The 19,647-nt window shown below is 39.8% G+C and overlaps 1 protein-coding gene across 50 annotated transcripts in view; it reads right to left on the bottom strand.

The window, feature by feature from the left end:
• Positions 1-3,560: 3,560 nt before the first annotated feature.
• The window catches only part of LOC125711805 (latent-transforming growth factor beta-binding protein 4), a 68,105-nt gene continuing 52,018 nt past the window's right edge, over positions 3,561-19,647 (bottom strand). For all 50 annotated transcript variants that reach the window (XM_048981170.1, XM_048981172.1, XM_048981151.1 and 47 more), the window contains 8 exons: positions 15,445-15,708; positions 13,674-13,745; positions 10,160-10,288; positions 9,832-9,975; positions 6,593-6,742; positions 5,790-6,323; positions 5,415-5,564; positions 3,561-4,836 (listed from right to left, as the gene is read on the bottom strand). In XM_048981170.1, coding sequence (XP_048837127.1) covers positions 4,682-4,836; positions 5,415-5,564; positions 5,790-6,323; positions 6,593-6,742; positions 9,832-9,975; positions 10,160-10,288; positions 13,674-13,745; positions 15,445-15,708 — 1,598 coding nt within the window. In that variant the 3' untranslated portion in view covers positions 3,561-4,681. The remainder of the gene's footprint in view (positions 4,837-5,414; positions 5,565-5,789; positions 6,324-6,592; positions 6,743-9,831; positions 9,976-10,159; positions 10,289-13,673; positions 13,746-15,444; positions 15,709-19,647) is intronic.

Here is a 19,647-nt window from a genome sequence, read left to right as displayed (position 1 = left end):
AATATTTCAATTAATTAACTTTGTAGAGCAGCACCCATCTTTTTGCAATAGCAACCTTTTTCTTTTTAAGATAAAACAAAGACAAATCTGAATGGTGTGAAATTCCATTGATTTTCCTAAACCGTTTATTTAATCCAGGATTACAGTCAGTGCTGAGATTATTTCAGGGAGCTCAGGGCTGAAGGTAAGTAGAGCTTTCCATGGGCTTGACTGCTTCCTTTCACTCTTCCTACTTCTGCTCTGCACTGACATCACCCCTGCCCAGGTTGGTATCCTGGGGTAGCACCTACTGAGAATGGGCATTGATACAGAACATTGTCAGTGGCAAGGCTTTGCCATGAGGCACTTGCTGGGCCATGGGTTTATCTCGAACAGGTGGTCTTTCCTGATCACGACCTGCTTACAGTGGCAGCAGGATCTTCCTGTTTTTTTTCCTCTTTTCCTTCAAATGGAGGGTGATCATTACTCTGGGCACAATATAACTGGGAACAATATAAAGGACACAAGAAACACACTAATAGGTATCATTCTTAGATTAGGGCTTAGATTGGCAAAGCTAACAGGCTCTGTTGTACAGAATCTATGAAAATAGTAGCCGCAACTTGCTGTCTGGGCAGTTTAAGAGATGTTGGTCCCCTAAGTATAGAGATTCTGTGGGTGGGCATTCTAGCTTGTGTTAATGAGCAGGGCTGCTCATTTTTTCTCGACGCAAGGGACAAAGTTAAATAAGTAAAGTTTTAAAAATTGCTTTCGCCTGGTGTTTTTATTTATATTTTCAGCATTTTTTTTTTCCTGCCTTGCGCCCATAACCTCAGGGATAGGCTCCGGACTCCCCAAGACCCGGAACAGGAAAAGCATTCACAGAAAATGGATGGATTGATTTTATAAATTTATATATAATTTACTCTAAAGATATAAAATGACAGACTATTAATGTATACCCAGTGTTTTAAATTTGTATACTCTATATTTGTTATCTCTTGATTAGCGGTAATTACACTAATCCTGTTCTGTTCTGATCAGCTTTTATTTCGTAAGTGGCTGTGGTAGTTCATTGCACGGGGAAAAGTAACTGGAATGGAAGTTGCTTCCAGACTATGCTTATTAAGTTGTCTGTGGGAGAGGTTGCACGATTCAATGCAATGAGACATATGAACAGTCCGCCACAGCAAAGCAAGCTCCTTCTAGCCTTGGGTAAGTTCCTTTTGAGGCCCCTGGAATAGTGCCCGAGTAGCTGTGTGCGTGTGTATCATGATCTTCACTTGCGGTCATTCTGCCAGCTCCGTCCTGTGTGGCTATGCGCTCATGCTGTCTATAACAGAGGCACTGCAGCGTGACAGGTGGCTACTTTCCATGGATCTCAGCTTCTCGGCAGCCACCTGTCTAATCAGAGGAGCAATGCAATTTTCCCTTTGCCATGCCATGTCCACGACTGCAGTTTTTATTCTTAAAGTATATTGTGTCTACATAAAAAAAAAAGTCACTAGTCAGTTATGCTATTGGTGATTCCACTTAGCTTCCAATTCATCCCATTCCCAGTCATTAAAAAATGCATGATGTAGGTGCTAATATAGAACATGGGTCTTAATAAAGTATGAATTTAATTAAAGTATATGTTAATGATCTTAATATTTGTAAATATTTTTTTTGCTATTTTCTGTTGGTTTCAAACATTGTTTATGGGAAAAGCTGCAAAACCTTTTACTGGGACAACATAGTCTTGCATGGTCACATACAAAACGTGTATTATTTTGTCTGTACTAATATAAAGACCCCATGTGAAACACTGGCAGAGAGGTTAGAAGATACCTTTTTATGTAGGAATACTGTGTATATATTAGATTCTGTAAATGACCTGCGATTTTTTTCCCAAGCAAGCCACCGTGGGTCTTTTGGTGTTGGGTTCTGGGTCTCATGGTCCCGTCCAGGCGCTCATCCTCTGGGCTATTTTACTTTAGCAGTGCTTACTGTGAGGAGGTTATTGTTGCTGACTGCCTGCATAGTGTGGAATGAAAACTGTTTGTGCACAGCAGATTCCTAGCAGAAATACCCACACCCACCCACCCCAACACTCACACCCACCCACCCCAACACTCACACCAAGCTTCACGTTGGGCCTCCAGGTCACTGAGAAGGACTCACATGATTGGATGGGTGTGGTGTGAGGGGGTTCTATGGAGGGAGGGGGTGCATGCTGGAGAGACCATCTGCATGGACAGGCCTGGCATGGTGCTGTACCGTGAAATCAAAGTCTTGGAGGGTGAAGAACCAATGGGACAGTCGGCAATTGGTGTTCATAGAGCATTTTGTGTGGTTTGTGTGAAGGACGACCTGGAGAGATACGAGTATCACAGGATGGCTCCAAGGTGGCTTATCATTATTCAGTCGGTGTTTTCCTTATGCGGTGGGTCTCACCTTTGTCCTGTGACTGGATGGCTCCCACCCCAAGTTCTCATGTGCTGTTGAAAGTTGGGGGTATGGAGGATCGGTTCAGTGGTGGTGTCCAAAATGTCCTGTAGTTCCTTCAGGCTTGCATATTGTACTGCAAAACAATGAGTGGAGCTGAAGTCCACTCCTGTGTGGATTTCTTCTGGAGTTGCGGCGCAGAGTGCTGACAGGTGGAATCCCAGCTCGATCCGCTGTTTCAGGACATTGTTCATAGGGCCCACCTTTTCTATTATGGTTTAAGGCCCCTGTTGGGAAGCCTGGAACTTGCTGGAGGCAATTGAGATTAGGATGAAAACTCACAAGGGCAGAAAATGCAGAGTTTAGCTGGCCAGTGTTTGGTTGGTTGTTGGGTTTATTCAGCCTGATTCATGTGTTATCTAATCAGGTATGATCTTCTCAATCCTCTGTCATCTCCCAGACATGTTCCACCATCTTACAGTATTGAGAGCGTTGTTCTCAGCACTCCTTGGCCATATTGAGCAGGCTCCTGTATTCTCTTCCAAAGAGAAGATTAACAGGGTGAACCCTGCGGAGGCTTGGGAAGTTTCCTGGATGCAGTAGAGGATGTGGGGTAGCATCATATTCTAGTTCTGACCATCCTTGTCCGTAACACTTCTGATCATTTGTTTGAGCATCTGATTGAATCGCTCAATGAAATGTGGACCTTAAAGGAGCCTTAATAAGCTGGAAGATAAAAGTCATAGTTGGGTGGTATGGTGGCACAGTGGTTAGCACTGTCGCAGATGTTGATTCTCTCTCTAGGAACATTTAAATGAGCTGTACCAGGCATCCTCTCCATTCCCAGTTGTTTGTTATATCCAAAATACTGGCAAATACTCATTTATTACCTATTTTTTTCTGTTCCTATGCCAAAATACAGTGCCTCTTCTGTACCCACTGCTCATGTCACATGGTCCTGAATACTGCAAGTTTTTGAGATATTTGAACATTTTTTTTTTTTTTTTACAATTGCACCAACTGTCTACAATATACCACTTTAACTTAACTTTTAGACAGTGAGCGCAGAATTTAAAAACAATTTATCAGCGGATTGTATAGGATGTGTTCACAGGTGAGTATGCAACTATAGAGGAATTTAACACAATGAATAATAAAATTGTAATTATGTTGCATATTTACTTAAAATGTATTGGTGGTAAAAAGACAGTAAAATAAACAAATAAATCGGGGTATGTGAAATTACAGTTATAACTTCTTTTTGCATGTACAAGTAAGACATACAGAAAGCTAAGTACAGTGCATTCTATGACACATTTTTCAGTGAAATGTTTTGGTGGTAAATCTAGACCAGTCATTCTACTGAAAAATATAAATACTGTTTCAATTTTTCTTTTAGATTCAAATGACATCAATTAAGAAGGACTTAATTTCATAATGCAATTGTATGCAATATAGTTCTGTCTATACAAACTGTAAAGAGATAAAACACTGAAAATATATGGATTTTTCAATTAAACAAATGTAAAACAAATATTAATTTAATACATATTAAATAAATTGTCATTAGCTATTACATAATTTTTTATATTTAAAAAAATATTTTTTGAAACTTTAAGTGCATACAAAAGATAAATTGAAATTTGTGAAGTCTTGATTGTGTTAGTATTATCGTTAATACCTTTAAATGCCCTTAAAATGTCAAATGCTATCGTTCTATCAAAATTTCATGTTTTCATTAAAATGTATGATTGGATTATTAGAAATATTATTAGTAGACTTTAATAGTAGAAATAACATTAAAATCAGACGTCTTAAGTAACTCTACAGTTATCCCATCTGCTAACACTAGTTCTGAGAATCAATCATCAGAAAGATTATTTTTCAAAATCTTATGAATCCAGTGCAAAAATCATCAAGGCGGCCAACCATTTCTCAAAGTTAATTACTTTCATCAGGCCAATGTATACATGCTATCTAATAAACAGCTTCCAATTGTCTATTTACACAGTTGTGGAAGAAATACATATAATTTGGAAAAAAAAACAATCTATTTCGATCATGATTAATTCAAGCATGTATATTTAAAAATAATCTGTGAATTATGTGGAAATACGTTTTTTTGTGTATATATATATATATACACACACCTCAGGATGCTTCTTAACTCCAGACTGATACCCTCCAGTTTTTTGCATTGTCAGATTCTCTTTGACAATCTGCAGATTGACAGATTAGAGTACTTTGGCAGCAAGAAATTAGAGCCAGCCAAGTCTCATGGGCGAGATCTGGATGGGATGCACAGGTTTGGCTCATGGTACATGACATATCCTCGCTCACATATGCAACGGTAGGAGCCATCAGTGTTGACACACTGGCCGTTCACACACAATGTGGCAGGGTCATCCGTCTCCTCACATTCGTTTATGTCTGGTAGATAGAGAAATGTAAAGAGAAAAAAAAGATATATTAATCCGTACATTAATACATTTTATTAGTTATGGCCAAATGAAGCGTCATGAACCATTTTCTGTATTATCGACCCCACTAGATGGCATTCTCGGTTTGCTTTGGGGCATGAATTGAGCCCTTTTTTTGAATAGAAAGCACCATCTAGTGGTGTAAGAAAATACAGCAATTGGTTCATGAAGCTTTATTTAGCCATCACTAATTTTTATATTAATGGGTGACCCTAATTAGGGCAAGTGGTTACAGAAAATGGATGGATGGGTGCATGCATGCTTAGTTTCTGTGTTACAAATTAGTGTTATATATGTAAATAAATAAAGAGAAACTACTTGATTTACTACAATGGTAGTCCTGCACATTCAGTAATGGCACTAAAAAAGACAAGCATACGGTACTTTTTAGTGATTTTGGTAATAGCCTCCCTCCAAGTTTAAAAAAAAAAATCCACCTGGAAAGGCTAGACTAAGCTTCTCATTGACAAAGTCACAAACAATGGTATCTGCAGAAAGAAACTGCATGCAATTTGTAACTGATTGTACCTATGCAAGACATTGAAGCGATGTCCAAATAGTAGCCATCATAGCAGTCACAGGTGTATCCCTCCGAGATGCGAATGCAGCGGCCATTCTCGCAGCCATTCACGATTCCACACTCATCACTGCTGAAACTCTGATAAGATTCATACCGTCCTTAGGAAGGAATGGGCAGCACTGTTAGAATCAGATAACAAAACTACTTCTTATTCCTTTTATTACAATTGTATACAACATTCTAATTAACCTAATTTAGTCAATAATCTGGTTATATCACAAAAAAAACATATCAATAATAAGCATTTTCGATAATTTCTCAAAATAGACCATTTTTAAATTGTTAAATCTATCCATATCAAGGGAAGTAAAGAGGTTTCTTACGCTCAGAAATTGCCCGGCCAGAAGGCTGGCTTGGATAGCTTGGATAAGAGCGTGCTTCCTCAGGCAGAAAACGCATCCATGACTCAACAAGACGAGTCTCATCCACAGTCCCGTCCTCGTTCCCAAGGTCACGGTAGCCGGCACTTTGACGACGCGGAGGAAGGCTCCTCGTGCTCCCTCGGCTTCGGGGACGTGGTAGGGCTTCGTAAACAGGCTCCGAGACAACATCTGACGTTTGTAAATAGGGTCTCCGTTCTGTTCCCCGTGAGGCATAAGTTTGTCGGTCATATGGAGACTCTTGTGGTCTATAAGATCCCAGAGGTCTTCCTCTATAGCCAGATGTACGGCCCCTTAGAGAAATGTAGGGATTGTAGCCTGGGGAAGTGAAGTCAGACCCTGGTGCCGGGCGTTCAGGGTAGGATTCATAAGGCATATCGTATTCTTCGTCCCGGCTGAGATCACGATCAGCACCAGGGCTGTATGCCCTGCGCATACCTGGGGGTCTTAGAGCATTACAGAGCACCTCAAAATCATCTGAAAAGACAGAGTAGAAATGCAGAGCGTTAAATATGTGTAAAATAACTAAGTAAAATTTTATTTATGAACAATGAATATCAAACTTAACATATTCAAAGTATATGTTTACTTTTTGTAGTATCACTGTATCAAAGTAACTTGTAAAATCTCAGCTGCTTATATTCAGTTTTGTAAGCTGGTACAAATGTTTCAGTTATAAAGTTTAATCCTATTGTAATGTTTAAGTATAATGTTTTAACTCCAATAGGTATATTTGAGTGGAGTACCTGAATCCTCGCTGGGGCACAAAGCGCAATCCAGCCCCCACGCGTATCCATACAAGCAGCAGCACTCTGAGAAAGTTACCTGCCGGTCTAGCAGGGGATTTTGGCATATCAGCTCTGTCACCTGCCCCCAGCAAATTGCCAAATTTTCATCTATCAAGAGATGACAGTTTACCGTGTAAGAAAGGAGATTTCATTGCAAGGCAGGACATGTTAATTAATACAGTACTAGATTGTATCCATCTATCTACCTCTCACTTATCCTGGTCTCAAGGGGGGCCTGCAGTCTATCCCAGGTAGCACATGACATAAACACAGCTAAATTTTGGACAGGATACAAGCTTTTTGGTTATAGGGCGTGCTCACAAGCATCCAGATGCAAGCACGCGATATGGGTGATTTAGAGACACCGATTAACCTAACTGTGGGAAGACATCCCCATGCCGCAGGGAGAACATGTGTCAGGTTCAAGCATGGGAGTTAGTGGGGAGCCGCAAGAACGGCATATGGCCCTTTTCCACTGGCATACAGGAACCGAGGCGTACTGTGAAGAGAAAATAGTTACTGCTTGGATGGAGCTCGCTTTGATTTTCGACTGCAGAAAGGTCAGCTTGGTAAAGTTGTTCCTAGATTTGGAGAGTGACAATTTACTGTTCACATGGCGTACATCAGGATTTACTATGTGCTAATATCTGAGAATTGCTGTCTAATATTAGCATATAGAGCTAGCAGAATTATCATTCGCTTGTGTAAATTTGCATTACAGATCCGTTCGTTCAGCTGTTCTGTAGTACTTTAAGTGGGAGGTTGGAAATATGTAAGTTATCAGTTACTGGGAATGCATCAATACGTCACGATGTGCGATATTAATAATAATGAATATTATAAAGAATATGCCCTTTTTTCCTTCAGATAATCCACGTAAATCGACGCCGATCACTGGTATCTCTATGCGTTTCAACCAATCAGATGGCGGTGACGTGACCAGCTTGGTTTGGTCACGCTTTCTGTCCTGCTAGTAAGCGGGGCCATGTAGGTGCAAGTACGGCTCAGATAATTTACAATGGAAAACCGTCAGTTCGTGATACAGCTCGGATTCGGCTCAGTTCTTGGTGGCAGTAAAAAAGCGCCAATCGTCTACTGAGCATGTTCTGTTAAGGAGCTAATCGATGTTCAGTTGGGCACACCGGGGGCTGCTTAAGTGTAATCAGCTGTGAGGATAAAGGAGATAAGCTGAACTAAGAGATGGGGGAGTCCTGTAGGAATGTATATTTGGACTGCAGCTGGGCTCTCGCTCAGGGCAGTGGGTTAGTATTATTCCATTGTTTATACTGCGATAGTAGATGTGTTTTTGAGTTGGCGTTGTGCTTATACCATGTGCTGGTGAGCTTGATGAATGTGGGGAGCTGTGTGCTTCTTAAAAAGGAAGATGAGAAGCAGGGGAGCCTGCTGAGTGGGTGCTGTGCGCCAGACGGGCCGGCGCGGGAGGAAGTGCCATAGCGGGCGTTTCATCCTGCTTACGATAAGAGAAGCATGTTCTGCTTTCTGGTTTGGCGAGTTTGTGGGGTGTAGCAAAGTCTGCCACTGAGAGACCATTTCCGCTTTCTGTCTAGGATGGTAGTGTTGTGGCAAAAGTGCTCGTGATGACTGAAAGTGTGTTAGAAATATAAGCTTATAAGCTGCTGGACGTTTCATTTTGCTCGTGGCATGGGGGGTGAATGCCCTGAGCATTGTTTTTATTTTATTTTTATTTTGTAATGTTCAGCATGTAAGGGCAGGCAGTAATCTGTTTTCCCATGTAATACTATAATTGCCAGTGGTCTTGCAGTGTCAACACAGTCTGCAGTGTTAAGTGTGGAAAATCCTAAGGGCATCGACAGTGCTATCAGACATTGCTCCTGTACATTTTTGAAGAAAAAGTAAGACCCCAGGGAAGCTTTGTGGATGCCTGATTTTTTTTTTAAGATCCTTTGATAGCATCTAAATGGATTAAGGTCGCCACATTTAACAAAAAACAATGGGTATTTGTATTTTTTAATTTATTCAATAGAGACCCATTTTCTGGGTTAGAAAAATACATCAACATTTTTAAAATGGCTATATTTTCCTGAGGGATACTTACATTTTCTTTATATGCATGCAGTACATTTGAAATGAGTCAGCTATTTTGCCGTTGTGCTCTAGAATTTTCTACAGTGTTCCTTGCCACATGTCCAGTGCATCATGGTTTAGTCGTTGGAGAGTGGATAGATGTATTAAAATATTTAAGGACAATATAAATTTAAATGTGCATGTGGCTGCAAAGGTTTTGATTAATTTCATAAATTACCCTTAAAACAAGGCAAACAACAATTCATGTGTCATATAAAAATTATAGTAGCACTTTACTTCACAGGGCGCCAATAATATGATACAGTAGAACCTTGGAACTTAATTCGACCAACTCAGACATTGAACGGGTCTGTTGATTTTCCTGCTAAAATTTGTGTGGGTTGGGACGTGTTCAACTCTACCAATCTGGACCTTGAACGGGTCGGTCGAGAAAAATTTAACCGCAACTTCACCGAAAACTCGGTACAGGACCAATACAAAACAGACAAAACTTATACAGATCAAGATGCGTCTCTGAAGGGCTGAAATGAAGGCAAATGGACCTACTGGGATGCTGATGCCTATGAATCGCTGTTCGTGTCGTGGTGCCTCTCAACTGAGTTCGACGTGCGAAAGCTGTGTTTCTGTGTTCATTGTGATTTTTTTTTTTCGCTTTATCTACAGTTCATTTAGTGATACAGTAATCATGCCCCCCAAGGAAGTGAGGAGTAATACCCTTCAAACCAAAGAGGAACGTAGGGATAGTAGCTGTAGAACTTAAAAGGAAATTATAGTGAGACTTTAAGGTGGTGCATGTGTGTCTGCTCTTGCTTCAGGGTGTGGGATTGTCATTTATTTCATGTCTATTGCTTTAGTATGTGCGCTTTTTTCATGTGTGTATTAGTTTTATATTCATTAATGCTTTTTATCATTAGTTAAGTAGGTAGATAAGTTTAAATAGGCAATCATTTGGGTGTCTGGAATGGATTCAATTCATTTACATTATTTCTTAAATGGAAGTAGTAACTGAGCAATAATTAAGTATTTGCGTCCGATCAAGTAAAGTGTTACTGAAATTAAAACAATGAGTGTAATCTTGGGAGTCCAATCACAAATGAGCTCCTTTTGTGGTAAGGTTGATCAGAGCTTACCAATGGTGAAGCCTGTCAAGTTGACGCAGGTTCTCTGAGTATAGTCAAGCACCAGCGGTGGCTGGCATGAGCAGTAGAATGAGCCCATCGTGTTCACACAGGTCCCACCAAAGCAAGCCACCTCTCCCTCGCACTCATCGTTGTCTGATAACATGAAAGGAAAGTCAATGCGAAGGAGAAAAATTATGAAGAAGCACACATAGATGGTCATTCATCCAGATACCGGATGCAAAGTGAATCTGGGTATTCTACTCACAATCCAGATAAAAAAAAAATAAAGAAGTTAAAATGACATCGTGTCAGATCATTAATAAAGTGGATTGCTGACCTGTGCACTCCAATAGTATGGTATGGTAGTAGTAGCCAGTGGGGCAGTAGCACGCGTATCCAGGGATGTTATTCACACACAAACCCCTTTTACAGACCTCAGGGTCAAACAGCTTGCACTCATCCACATCTGCAGGGAAGGGAGCAAAAACACATGGGCCATCGGTTCTGTTTTACAGCAAATTAGCTAAGGTGCTGTTCGTCTTTATTATTATTATCAGTATTACTACTACTACTCTACTAACAGGATGAACATCATATGTGTTTACTGAAGCAGTATTTTGTTAGAGTGTTAATAAGCGCCAAGTAACATTTACGGAGAGGCAGTATTGATTTTGGTATAATTATTAAGAGGCCCACACCAGTATGTAAATCCTCCATTGGTTACAGTTTCTCCTCTGGCGATGCAGACCTCACGGTCCTGTATAAATGAATTTACTTCAGTTTAGAGGTGTTTGAGAGGAGGATGAGCAAACAGAGTTACAGTACAGCAGCCTCACACAGAAAGTGCTCACATCCATTAAGAAATTGTTAATATTAATAGTTGACTAATAGCTGATTAGTAGTTTTTTTGCCAAGCACAAATATATCAAGTATGGGTTCAACTGGAAGACATGCAAGAAAGAGGCTCATTTTCATAATAGCAGCCCAACGGTGTATAATGGATGCATTTGCTTATTAGCAAGGCTGTTGATTACACAAAGACTGACCTAATGTAGATTTTGATCCGTACTAAATTTAAACAGTATGTGACAAGAATATCATTTGAATATTTTCAGATGGTGGCAAACCTATAAAGGTGTAACAGAGTACAAGATACTTATATTTTGTTTCATATAAATTTATTTTATAAAACATTTCTTGACTTTTCTGATTTAAAAAAAAATCCTGACTTTTTACAAACTATTCATACCAAATAATTTATAGAGGCTTACTGTCTTAGGAATTTGTATCACCTACAGTGTAATATATACATACATTTTTCAAATACTGAAAAATATATATTATGCCCTGCCTTGTGCCCGTAACCCCCAGAATAGGCTTTGGACCCCCCATGGCCCAGAAAAGGACAAGTAGTTACAGAAAATGCTTACACTAAAATAGCCTATACATTTCTCTAGTAGATATACAATCTTTTCCGTTTATGTAGACGTACCAGCTGGATATGTACAGTATATGCAAAAAACCTTTACACTAGATGTACAGTATTCCCAGTGGGTTTTATTACAAATTTACAACAATGTATTGGTTTCCTTTTAGTTATTTTCCAGTCCATCCATTAAAAAAAATATTACCATCATCTATCTCTGCAAGCACATGACATAACACAGCCTATGACTGCCGGGGAGATTCTACCTTATTCCTCTCCTCTGACACACAGGTCCCCATGTGCATCACTGGTTGATGTCTTCACTTCAATTACCCACCACCATCTGTAAATTAACCTGTCCAAAACAGAGAGATTTCTCATCCCTACCACACTCTCACCACCCTCTCGGGCAATGTAATTGTGTCATTGTCTAAAATCTGAAATCGAATCTGATGACAAACTCAAAATCTGCCAACACATAGAATCCTAGAATTCTTTCCTACGACATCCAGATGCCCTCTCTTTACTTCGCTGTCCAATTAGCTGCTTGATTAGGCTGTGACAATCTCTGGGCTGCCTGTGTCTATCATTAGACATTGTAAGCTTATTTAGGACATACAACAAACCCTCTCATCAACCTGCCTCAACATTTTTTTCATTCATCAGCTTTCTTCCCTGACAACCTTTTAAAACAGAAATTTCAGATCCTTGGTAATGATGCAGAAAACCTGCTATTCCTCCAACAAAAAATTCTCATTTCCCTTCCACACTCTAATGCAACGCCTTAGTCTTAGATATTGTATTTAGATAATGCATCTCATTGTCAATATCATTCACTTGTTTCTGTGTCAGCAGCCTGTGTTATTTAGGCATTCGTTGTATAATATACTTTAAATCGCTAAGGTGGTTTGTGCTAAAAGGTGGTTCGTGAGTCTTAAATGTTATTAAACGTAAACTTCAGCCACAATGCCAGTAGTATTGCTGGGTATTCATACACATGCACATGCACTCACAGAGGGTGATTCAGAGCTAGCAATACATCCGAGCAACATTTTTGGACCTTTTGTATAGAATCACACCATCAATGGCATCTGAATTACAAGTAACATTCCAATATGCAAGTAGACTGAGATGGAATACAAATGAAAATGAATTGGAGAAGGTCACAAGCTGTGCATATGGATGTTCTGGGATGGAATTAAGTCTGGATTCAGCCGTGCCCTATTACCAATCATTATATAAAACAGTTCTTCTCAGGTTTTCATAACCAGTCTCTTTCCCCTGCACCCACTTAAAGGCCTCTCCGTGATCTTTTTGTTTGTTTTTTTTTCTTTCGCTGGCGCCAAAATGGCTGTCGAATTTTTATTCAAACTTTTGTTACACATCTCCTCTCTCCCCATTTCTGTGTTATATTTTGCTGTTCAATGTCCCACCTAGAGAACGTCTTACAATTATTTATTTTTGAATATTTTTTATTTACAGTAATGCAAATAGAAATAGTGATCTTGATTCCGTGAAATTGCCTCACAGGATGCAAGAAGAGAAACTAACAAGACCAGAGTAAAATTTCTTTATATTTACATAGTGTGGAAAATCTGACTTTGAAATACACAGAACCAATGACATGCTGCTTTACAGCCCAGTAAATCTTCTTAGCATTTGCATTTGAATTGATAATGTTTGTAGCACAAATTCCAAGGCATATGTTACAAAGCTGAGAGGAAACGGAAGAATAATAATATGTCCTTTGGCTAGAAAAGACAAATAAGAAAAACTCTCTTGACAGGCGTCAGCGAAGAAAATATTTTTGACAGTATATTGACAAAGGTTAGTTATGTTTATTCATTCAAGTCCTTTCTGGGAAATTGGCTGGGACAAAAAAAAGAATCAAACCAATTTTAATTTAAAATTTCTTTAGCACAATGTTTTGCCAAGTTTATAAACATGAAGCAGTGTGCCAATCAAGCCGCTGGCAAATACTGTATCGAAAAAGTTTAGTATGGACACTTCTGTCTCTTAATGCTTGTAGTTATTATGTTTAGAAATGTCTGCTGTAGTTTTCCCAGTAAAGGGTCAATGGCTAACCATGGCACCAGGGAGTGTGCATGATAATTGAAGGGATTGTCTAGTTCTATGTATTCTTCAGTGAGTTACTGTTTTTGTTTGCTGTGAAGCATTTTTAGAACTTTCTGATTTTAAAAGAATGTTTTTGTTTGTGTACTAGAAATACATGCCTATTTTCACTACAAATGTGAAATTATTTTTAATATTTTGCATAACAACAACAAAATAATAATAATAGAAATTCAGGTAAAGGATTCTTGTGTCTAGACAGATTTTAGTTCTGTGCTTTGCTCATCTGTGAGTTGTGTTTAAATGTCTTCTGTAATGTCAGGTGACAAAGACATTTTACATAATAACTTACCTCTGTAACTGTAAACACCAGATTCCGATGTCACATATCCTCTTCCACTTGGACACAATGCTTGGTATGCGACTAGACACAAAGAAGAACGAAGATCAAATAGAGAATTTATTCCATTCCGTAAGAGTTTCCGTAATCACACAGTTAGTTTTTATACATTTTATGCATTTAAATGTCCATTCATTTCTTTTACATGAGTTAGTATTATTTAAGCTGACCATGGAAATTAAACAAAAACGTTATCCCAGTCACCCAGCATATCACACTACTCACATTACCGCTATTTAACAATATGTTTCATGTATATTTAGTACCTACAATGCTTTCCTCCTTATTTATCTGATAAGTCATTGTTATTAAACTATATTTTATAGCTCAAAAGTGCAATGAGGCCCTAAGAGACTGGATAAGTTAAAATTCAGGTCGAAGACAGTTGTACGGTGTCATAATATGGATAGCCTTTTAAAATTATGCTTGAAATTCATATTGATTGTTTTATATCAGGGTGGTAGATTTTCATCTGTGTATTTAATCAAAAATGGTGCAATCATCTTCCCTCAACACAATACTTCATGCATTAAATTACAGTGTCTCCTGCAGAGCAGAACCCTGTTTGTCAACAACCAATCAATCAATAAAGTTATATTTAATGCAGCTAATTCTTTATTCTATACAGAAGTTTTGTCTGTAGTAATTTTCCAATTTGGTAAAAGCTAAAGCACTTTTATTTGACCTGTTTTAAGGGGGTGATTACAATATACAAAATATTATATAATAAATATACAAATTAAAAATTTCTATCATTACTAGCATTGTTAAGAGCAGGGCACAGAAATGGCTGATGCAAGCAACTGGACCTGCAGACTAATCATATCAACACCACAAACCCTTTTTTCTAATGTGCAAGATAGATCATATGGCTTCGCAACCTCAGTCATAGCTTGATGCATGATATTTGTGATTTTTGTGTGCCTCAGCACTCAATGTGTATTTAATTCTGCTAATATTTTGAATACCAATTCAAGTGTCTACTAGTCTTTCAACTAAATGAGGCAATCATAAAAAATAAAAAAATAAAAATAAAATAATGCTGATAATGAGGGCAGCATGGTGGTGCAGTGGTTAGCACTGTTGCCTCACAGCTCTGGGACCTGGGTTCGAGGCTACCCCTGGGTCATATGTGTATGGAGCTTGCATGTTCTCCCCATGTCGTCGTGGAGTTTCTGAGTGCATGTGTGAGTGAATGGTGTGTGAGTGTGCCCTGCGATGGGCTGGCCCCCCATCCTGGGTTGTTCCCTGCCTCGTGCCCATTGCTTCCGGGATAGGCTCCGGACCCCCCGCGACCCAGTAGGATAAGTGGTTTGGAAAATGGATGGATGAATAATAATAATAATAATAAAACACTTGTTGGGAACTTTGGCAGCCTACTTGAATGCCAAGGAGAATGAGGCATAAAACTAACGAAAATAATACCACTGAAAATTCTGCTTATTTCTGAATAACAAAGACACTTGTAACCTGACTATAGATGGACCTTAATACCATGCTAATATTTTGTGAAAATCATTTTGATATTTTATGATATTTATCGGAAAGCACTGCAATAAAACAGTATATCATCGCTTCAGTGCCCCCCCCCCCCCCCCACCTTGTTACAATACACTCGTTTCATGTTTATGTAAAATGTGTGTCGTGAATGTCATTTTCACAATAGACACATCTAGAAAATACCCAACCGGTCAGGAGATAGGAGAGATATGTTGGAGAGTACCTGAGCCTGGGCTGGGACAGGGTGAATACTGGCAGTGAAGACCCCAGCCTTCCCCCACGGTGCAGCAGCACTCCTGGTAGGTGCTATTTCGAGTCAGCACACGGCAGGTGCTTTGGTCCTGGGTGTTATAGTAGCACTCCCTCAGTTCCCCTGGGAGGGATGCAGGCGGAGACACAGGAGCACTATCTATAGGAACCTGGGGATCTGGGTTCCAAAAACTAAAGGAAGAGGAGTAAGAGGAGCCATTGGGGATGGGCAGTCGACCTGGAAAAGAAAAATACATTGGTATTGCTTTTTCATTACTGTTATTATCATCCATCTTCCAATTGTTGGTCTTCTAAACGGTCATTGGGGGACCTGGAGCCTACACTAGGCTGTAAGTCAGGGGAAGAGCCTGGATAAATAGCCAGTGCATAACAGGACAAACACACCCACACAGTCACGCAATGGGAGCAATCCAATAGTAGTAGGAGTGTAAAGCTTATCCTGTGTCATAGCATTGCAGCTCCAAGAAATCTGTCATAAGAGAAACTCGCCGTAGACCACATTATCGTTTTGGTTGTATGTTCTTAAAAAATTTTGGAGCCAATTCACAGTCCACACCAGGCTGTCTACACCGGGCAGTCTACACTGAAGCTAGGAACCATCACCGCTGAAATCTGTTTTGTTTCAAGTAGTCTTCATGTTTTTAGTCTTCAGTTTAATTTTCCATAGGACTCTTGTTGCCGAGTTTTCCTTGTTGTATAACCTAATTTATCACCAGCTATGTATAGTAAGCCATGAATGTCACATTAGCAAGATAACTTGGAACACTATCAATAAATAAATAATGCTTTATTAAAATATTTATTTTCCGCTGTGCCCTCTTATTGGCTGCTTACTTGTAAGTATCTGCCTGCAGACAGCAAGTCAGGGGCAGAATGTGTAGGGCAAGCTAACCAGTCAGGCAAGCTGTAGTTATAGGCAATAGAGTAAGTAAATAGAGATGTACAGTATGAGAAAAATAATAGTCTTCTTGTGGTCTTTTTAGGTCAATCTTCAGCTGGTAGTTCTCTAATATGTTGTTTTACTGAGAAACATCTAAGACTGGTAAGCTCAGAAGTCAAAATCCCAACTAATACCCCGTATCTTATCAAGATACAGTCCTTGATTTGTTTACCACAGCCAAATGCACCTTTACTCCAGGTCGTGCTGTCAAACATTTTCCTGTGATTACTGATTGCTTGTTCTGCGAAGCGACAAATTCACGTCATGAATATTGAGAAGTAAAACCTGTTAGCATTTAGCTAGTGCCCTAAACCCTAGGCAAATTACCTTTTCTCACTTCTCACTTTTCTCACTTATACATGCCCATTTGATGAGCTTCTATAGCCCCTGTAGGATCAACCTTCTCCCAGGGACTGACATTGTTGTTGCAGTGAGATTATCCATGAAGACTCTAATTGAGGGCTGTTTTCAGGCTTGGGAGGAGGCCCTTGGCCCAACTTTTCAGCGGACTTGACCACAGTGTTTATTGCCAAGGAAAAAAATGATCACCGAAATTGTACATTTATTACTAATTCCTTCTCTGACTAATGCCAATCTGATGTGCTCATTCCAGAGGTACTGAGGCTGATGGAAGTCCAGAATGAAGTTCCAGTTCTTACATAATGCTGGTCAAATATTGTTTTCACTCACATTCATCAGTAAGGTCCACTGCAGCACAGTCAGGTCTTCCTCACATTCATGTGCTTCCTCGATCAACTACATAAGTACACGTGTCCTCCGCCCTTTTATTGATCTGCAAATTTGTTCATTCTCTATGAGTGAATGAACCGAAATGCCCTCGAATCACCTATGGCTTTTAGGTGATCTCATTTGTAGTTTAGACTGATACTGTCATGCCCCACTCGTCCGATCCTCCCGTGTGCCACGCCCCCTCATTAACCTTGTGTGAATTCCCCATGTTCCTGTTGCTGTCATTAGTCTAATGTATTTAGTCCGCGTTTCAGTTTGTTTCCCCAGTCCGGTCATTGTATTGTCGCTCTACATTTGCTGCTTGTTCCACGTTGCCATTCTAATAAATCCCGCATTTCCCCGATCTCACGTCTCCCGGTTCCTGCTTCCCCGGTCGATGCCGTGACAGATACCATACACTCCATTTTAAGAGTGTATGGGTATATTTAAATTTAGAAAACTTATCTTATTTCAACTTGAGAAGATTTTAAAACTTTACAGACGGGTGCACAGTAGTGTAAGTCAGTTTTGCCACAGGTCATAGGCTGTAACACATTTGGACATGTTGAGAGAGGATCCTGCTCGCTCGCTGAAGCCGAGTCCCCTGCCAGGTGAACACTTAAGAGGGATGTTCCTGAGGGCATGTACAGCAGAAAATCCCACACTACTACCTTTTATATGAGTCACTCCCACCATGCAGGTTGATTGGCGAGTCTAAATTGGCCCTGTAGTTGTGTGAGTATGGCTAGGTGTGTGCACCCTGTGATGTGTTGGCGACTGCCCAGAGTTGGGTCCCACCTGTGCCCATTGTTCCCAGGATAGGCCCCGGTCCCCCCCTCGACCCCAGTTGGTATTCAATGGTTACGGTGATGGATGGATGGATTCCCAGCATGCACAGATACTGTATATACACATACAGAGCAGTGGGGGGGTCGTAAAGGCCACAGGCTTTTCAAGAAAAGCTGGACATTATGAGAAAAGGTTGAGAAAAAGCCCGAAGCTTGCAAGCCTAATACTGCGTTTCTGTATAATGTTGATGGTTTCTATTGCTGTGACATCATAATGATAGTACAGTGGAAACCACTTACAATGATCACAGTTATAGTGATCAACCGCTTATACAGATCAAAAGGCTTGGGACAGAATCATTCCTGTACAAATACTATTTAAATAATTCGTTTATAGTAATCGCATAGTCCCTATTCAGTGTTCATTTTGGCGTTTTTAACAGGATATGGAAAGTATTAAAACTACAGCAATTCTTTTTGTAATGACTTGCTTACTTTGGCTTGCGGTAACCCATCTGCTTCTGGCTAGCTACCGAGGCTAATGCTACATGCACAGAAAAGACTGCAAAAGTCATTTTCTCTCAATGACAAATATGGACTCATCACAACTTATGATAAACCACCAAAAACAAGCCACTGAGATGCAGCAGCGAATCTGCAATAAGATACAGTATATTTCATGTACAGTACTGTCCTGTATTATAGTGAACTTGAATTATACACAGTTCAGTCATTTAATTTGTACAGTACTGTCATTTGTGAAGTGTTTGAAACAGCTGTACTGTATTTTGAAAGAGTCAATAGGTGGGTTAAGTTTAATAAATTGCAAATTAAATGATTTCTCCTCAGCCAGCAAAGAATACATACGGACTCTAAGCCTGCTTCTCACTGTAATTCAGTGAAACTGTGAAGACATGCAGTGGACATAAAGAGTCCACAGATCCCTATTGAAATCAAGTGAGAAATCAAGATAAATCATGTTGGACATGACTGCAAACTGTGAACCATGGGGTACTGTGAAGAAGCATCATTCACTGGGGCATGAAAACGTACTGTGGTATTGTGAAAATGCGTCATACACTGGGGCATGAAAACGTACTGTGGTATTGTGAAAATGCATCATACACTGGGGCATGAAAACGTACTGTGGTATTGTGAAAATGCATCATACACTGGGGCATGAAAACGTACTGTGGTATTGTGAAAATGCGTCATACACTGGGGCATGAAAACGTACTGTGGTATTGTGAAAATGCGTCATACACTGGGGCATGAAAACGTACTGTGGTATTGTGAAAATGCATCATACACTGGGGCATGAAAACGTACTGTGGTATTGTGAAAATGCGTCATACACTGGGGCATGAAAACGTACTGTGGTATTGTGAAAATGCATCATACACTGAGGCATGAAAACGTACTGTGGTATTGTGAAAATGCGTCATACACTGGGGCATGAAAACGTACTGTGGTATTGCGAAAATGCATCATACACTGGGGCATGAAAACGTACTGTGGTATTGTGAAAATGCGTCATACATTGCTTCTCTTCACCTGGGACAAGGGTTCTAGTCAAGATGGGTGGGATAATGACTAGCTGCAAATATGAGAATATTTTGCCAGAAAAAAACTGCTGGCTTCTGTCAGAAAGCTGGAAATAAAGAGGATTTTCAGCCTGATAATAACTAAATCACAAATC

The sequence above is a fragment of the Brienomyrus brachyistius genome, chromosome 17 (genome assembly GCF_023856365.1).
Source record: "Brienomyrus brachyistius isolate T26 chromosome 17, BBRACH_0.4, whole genome shotgun sequence".
NCBI lineage: Eukaryota > Metazoa > Chordata > Actinopteri > Osteoglossiformes > Mormyridae > Brienomyrus > Brienomyrus brachyistius.
The sequence above is the reverse complement of the archived record's forward strand: the minus strand, read 5'-3'. Positions and strand labels throughout refer to the sequence as shown.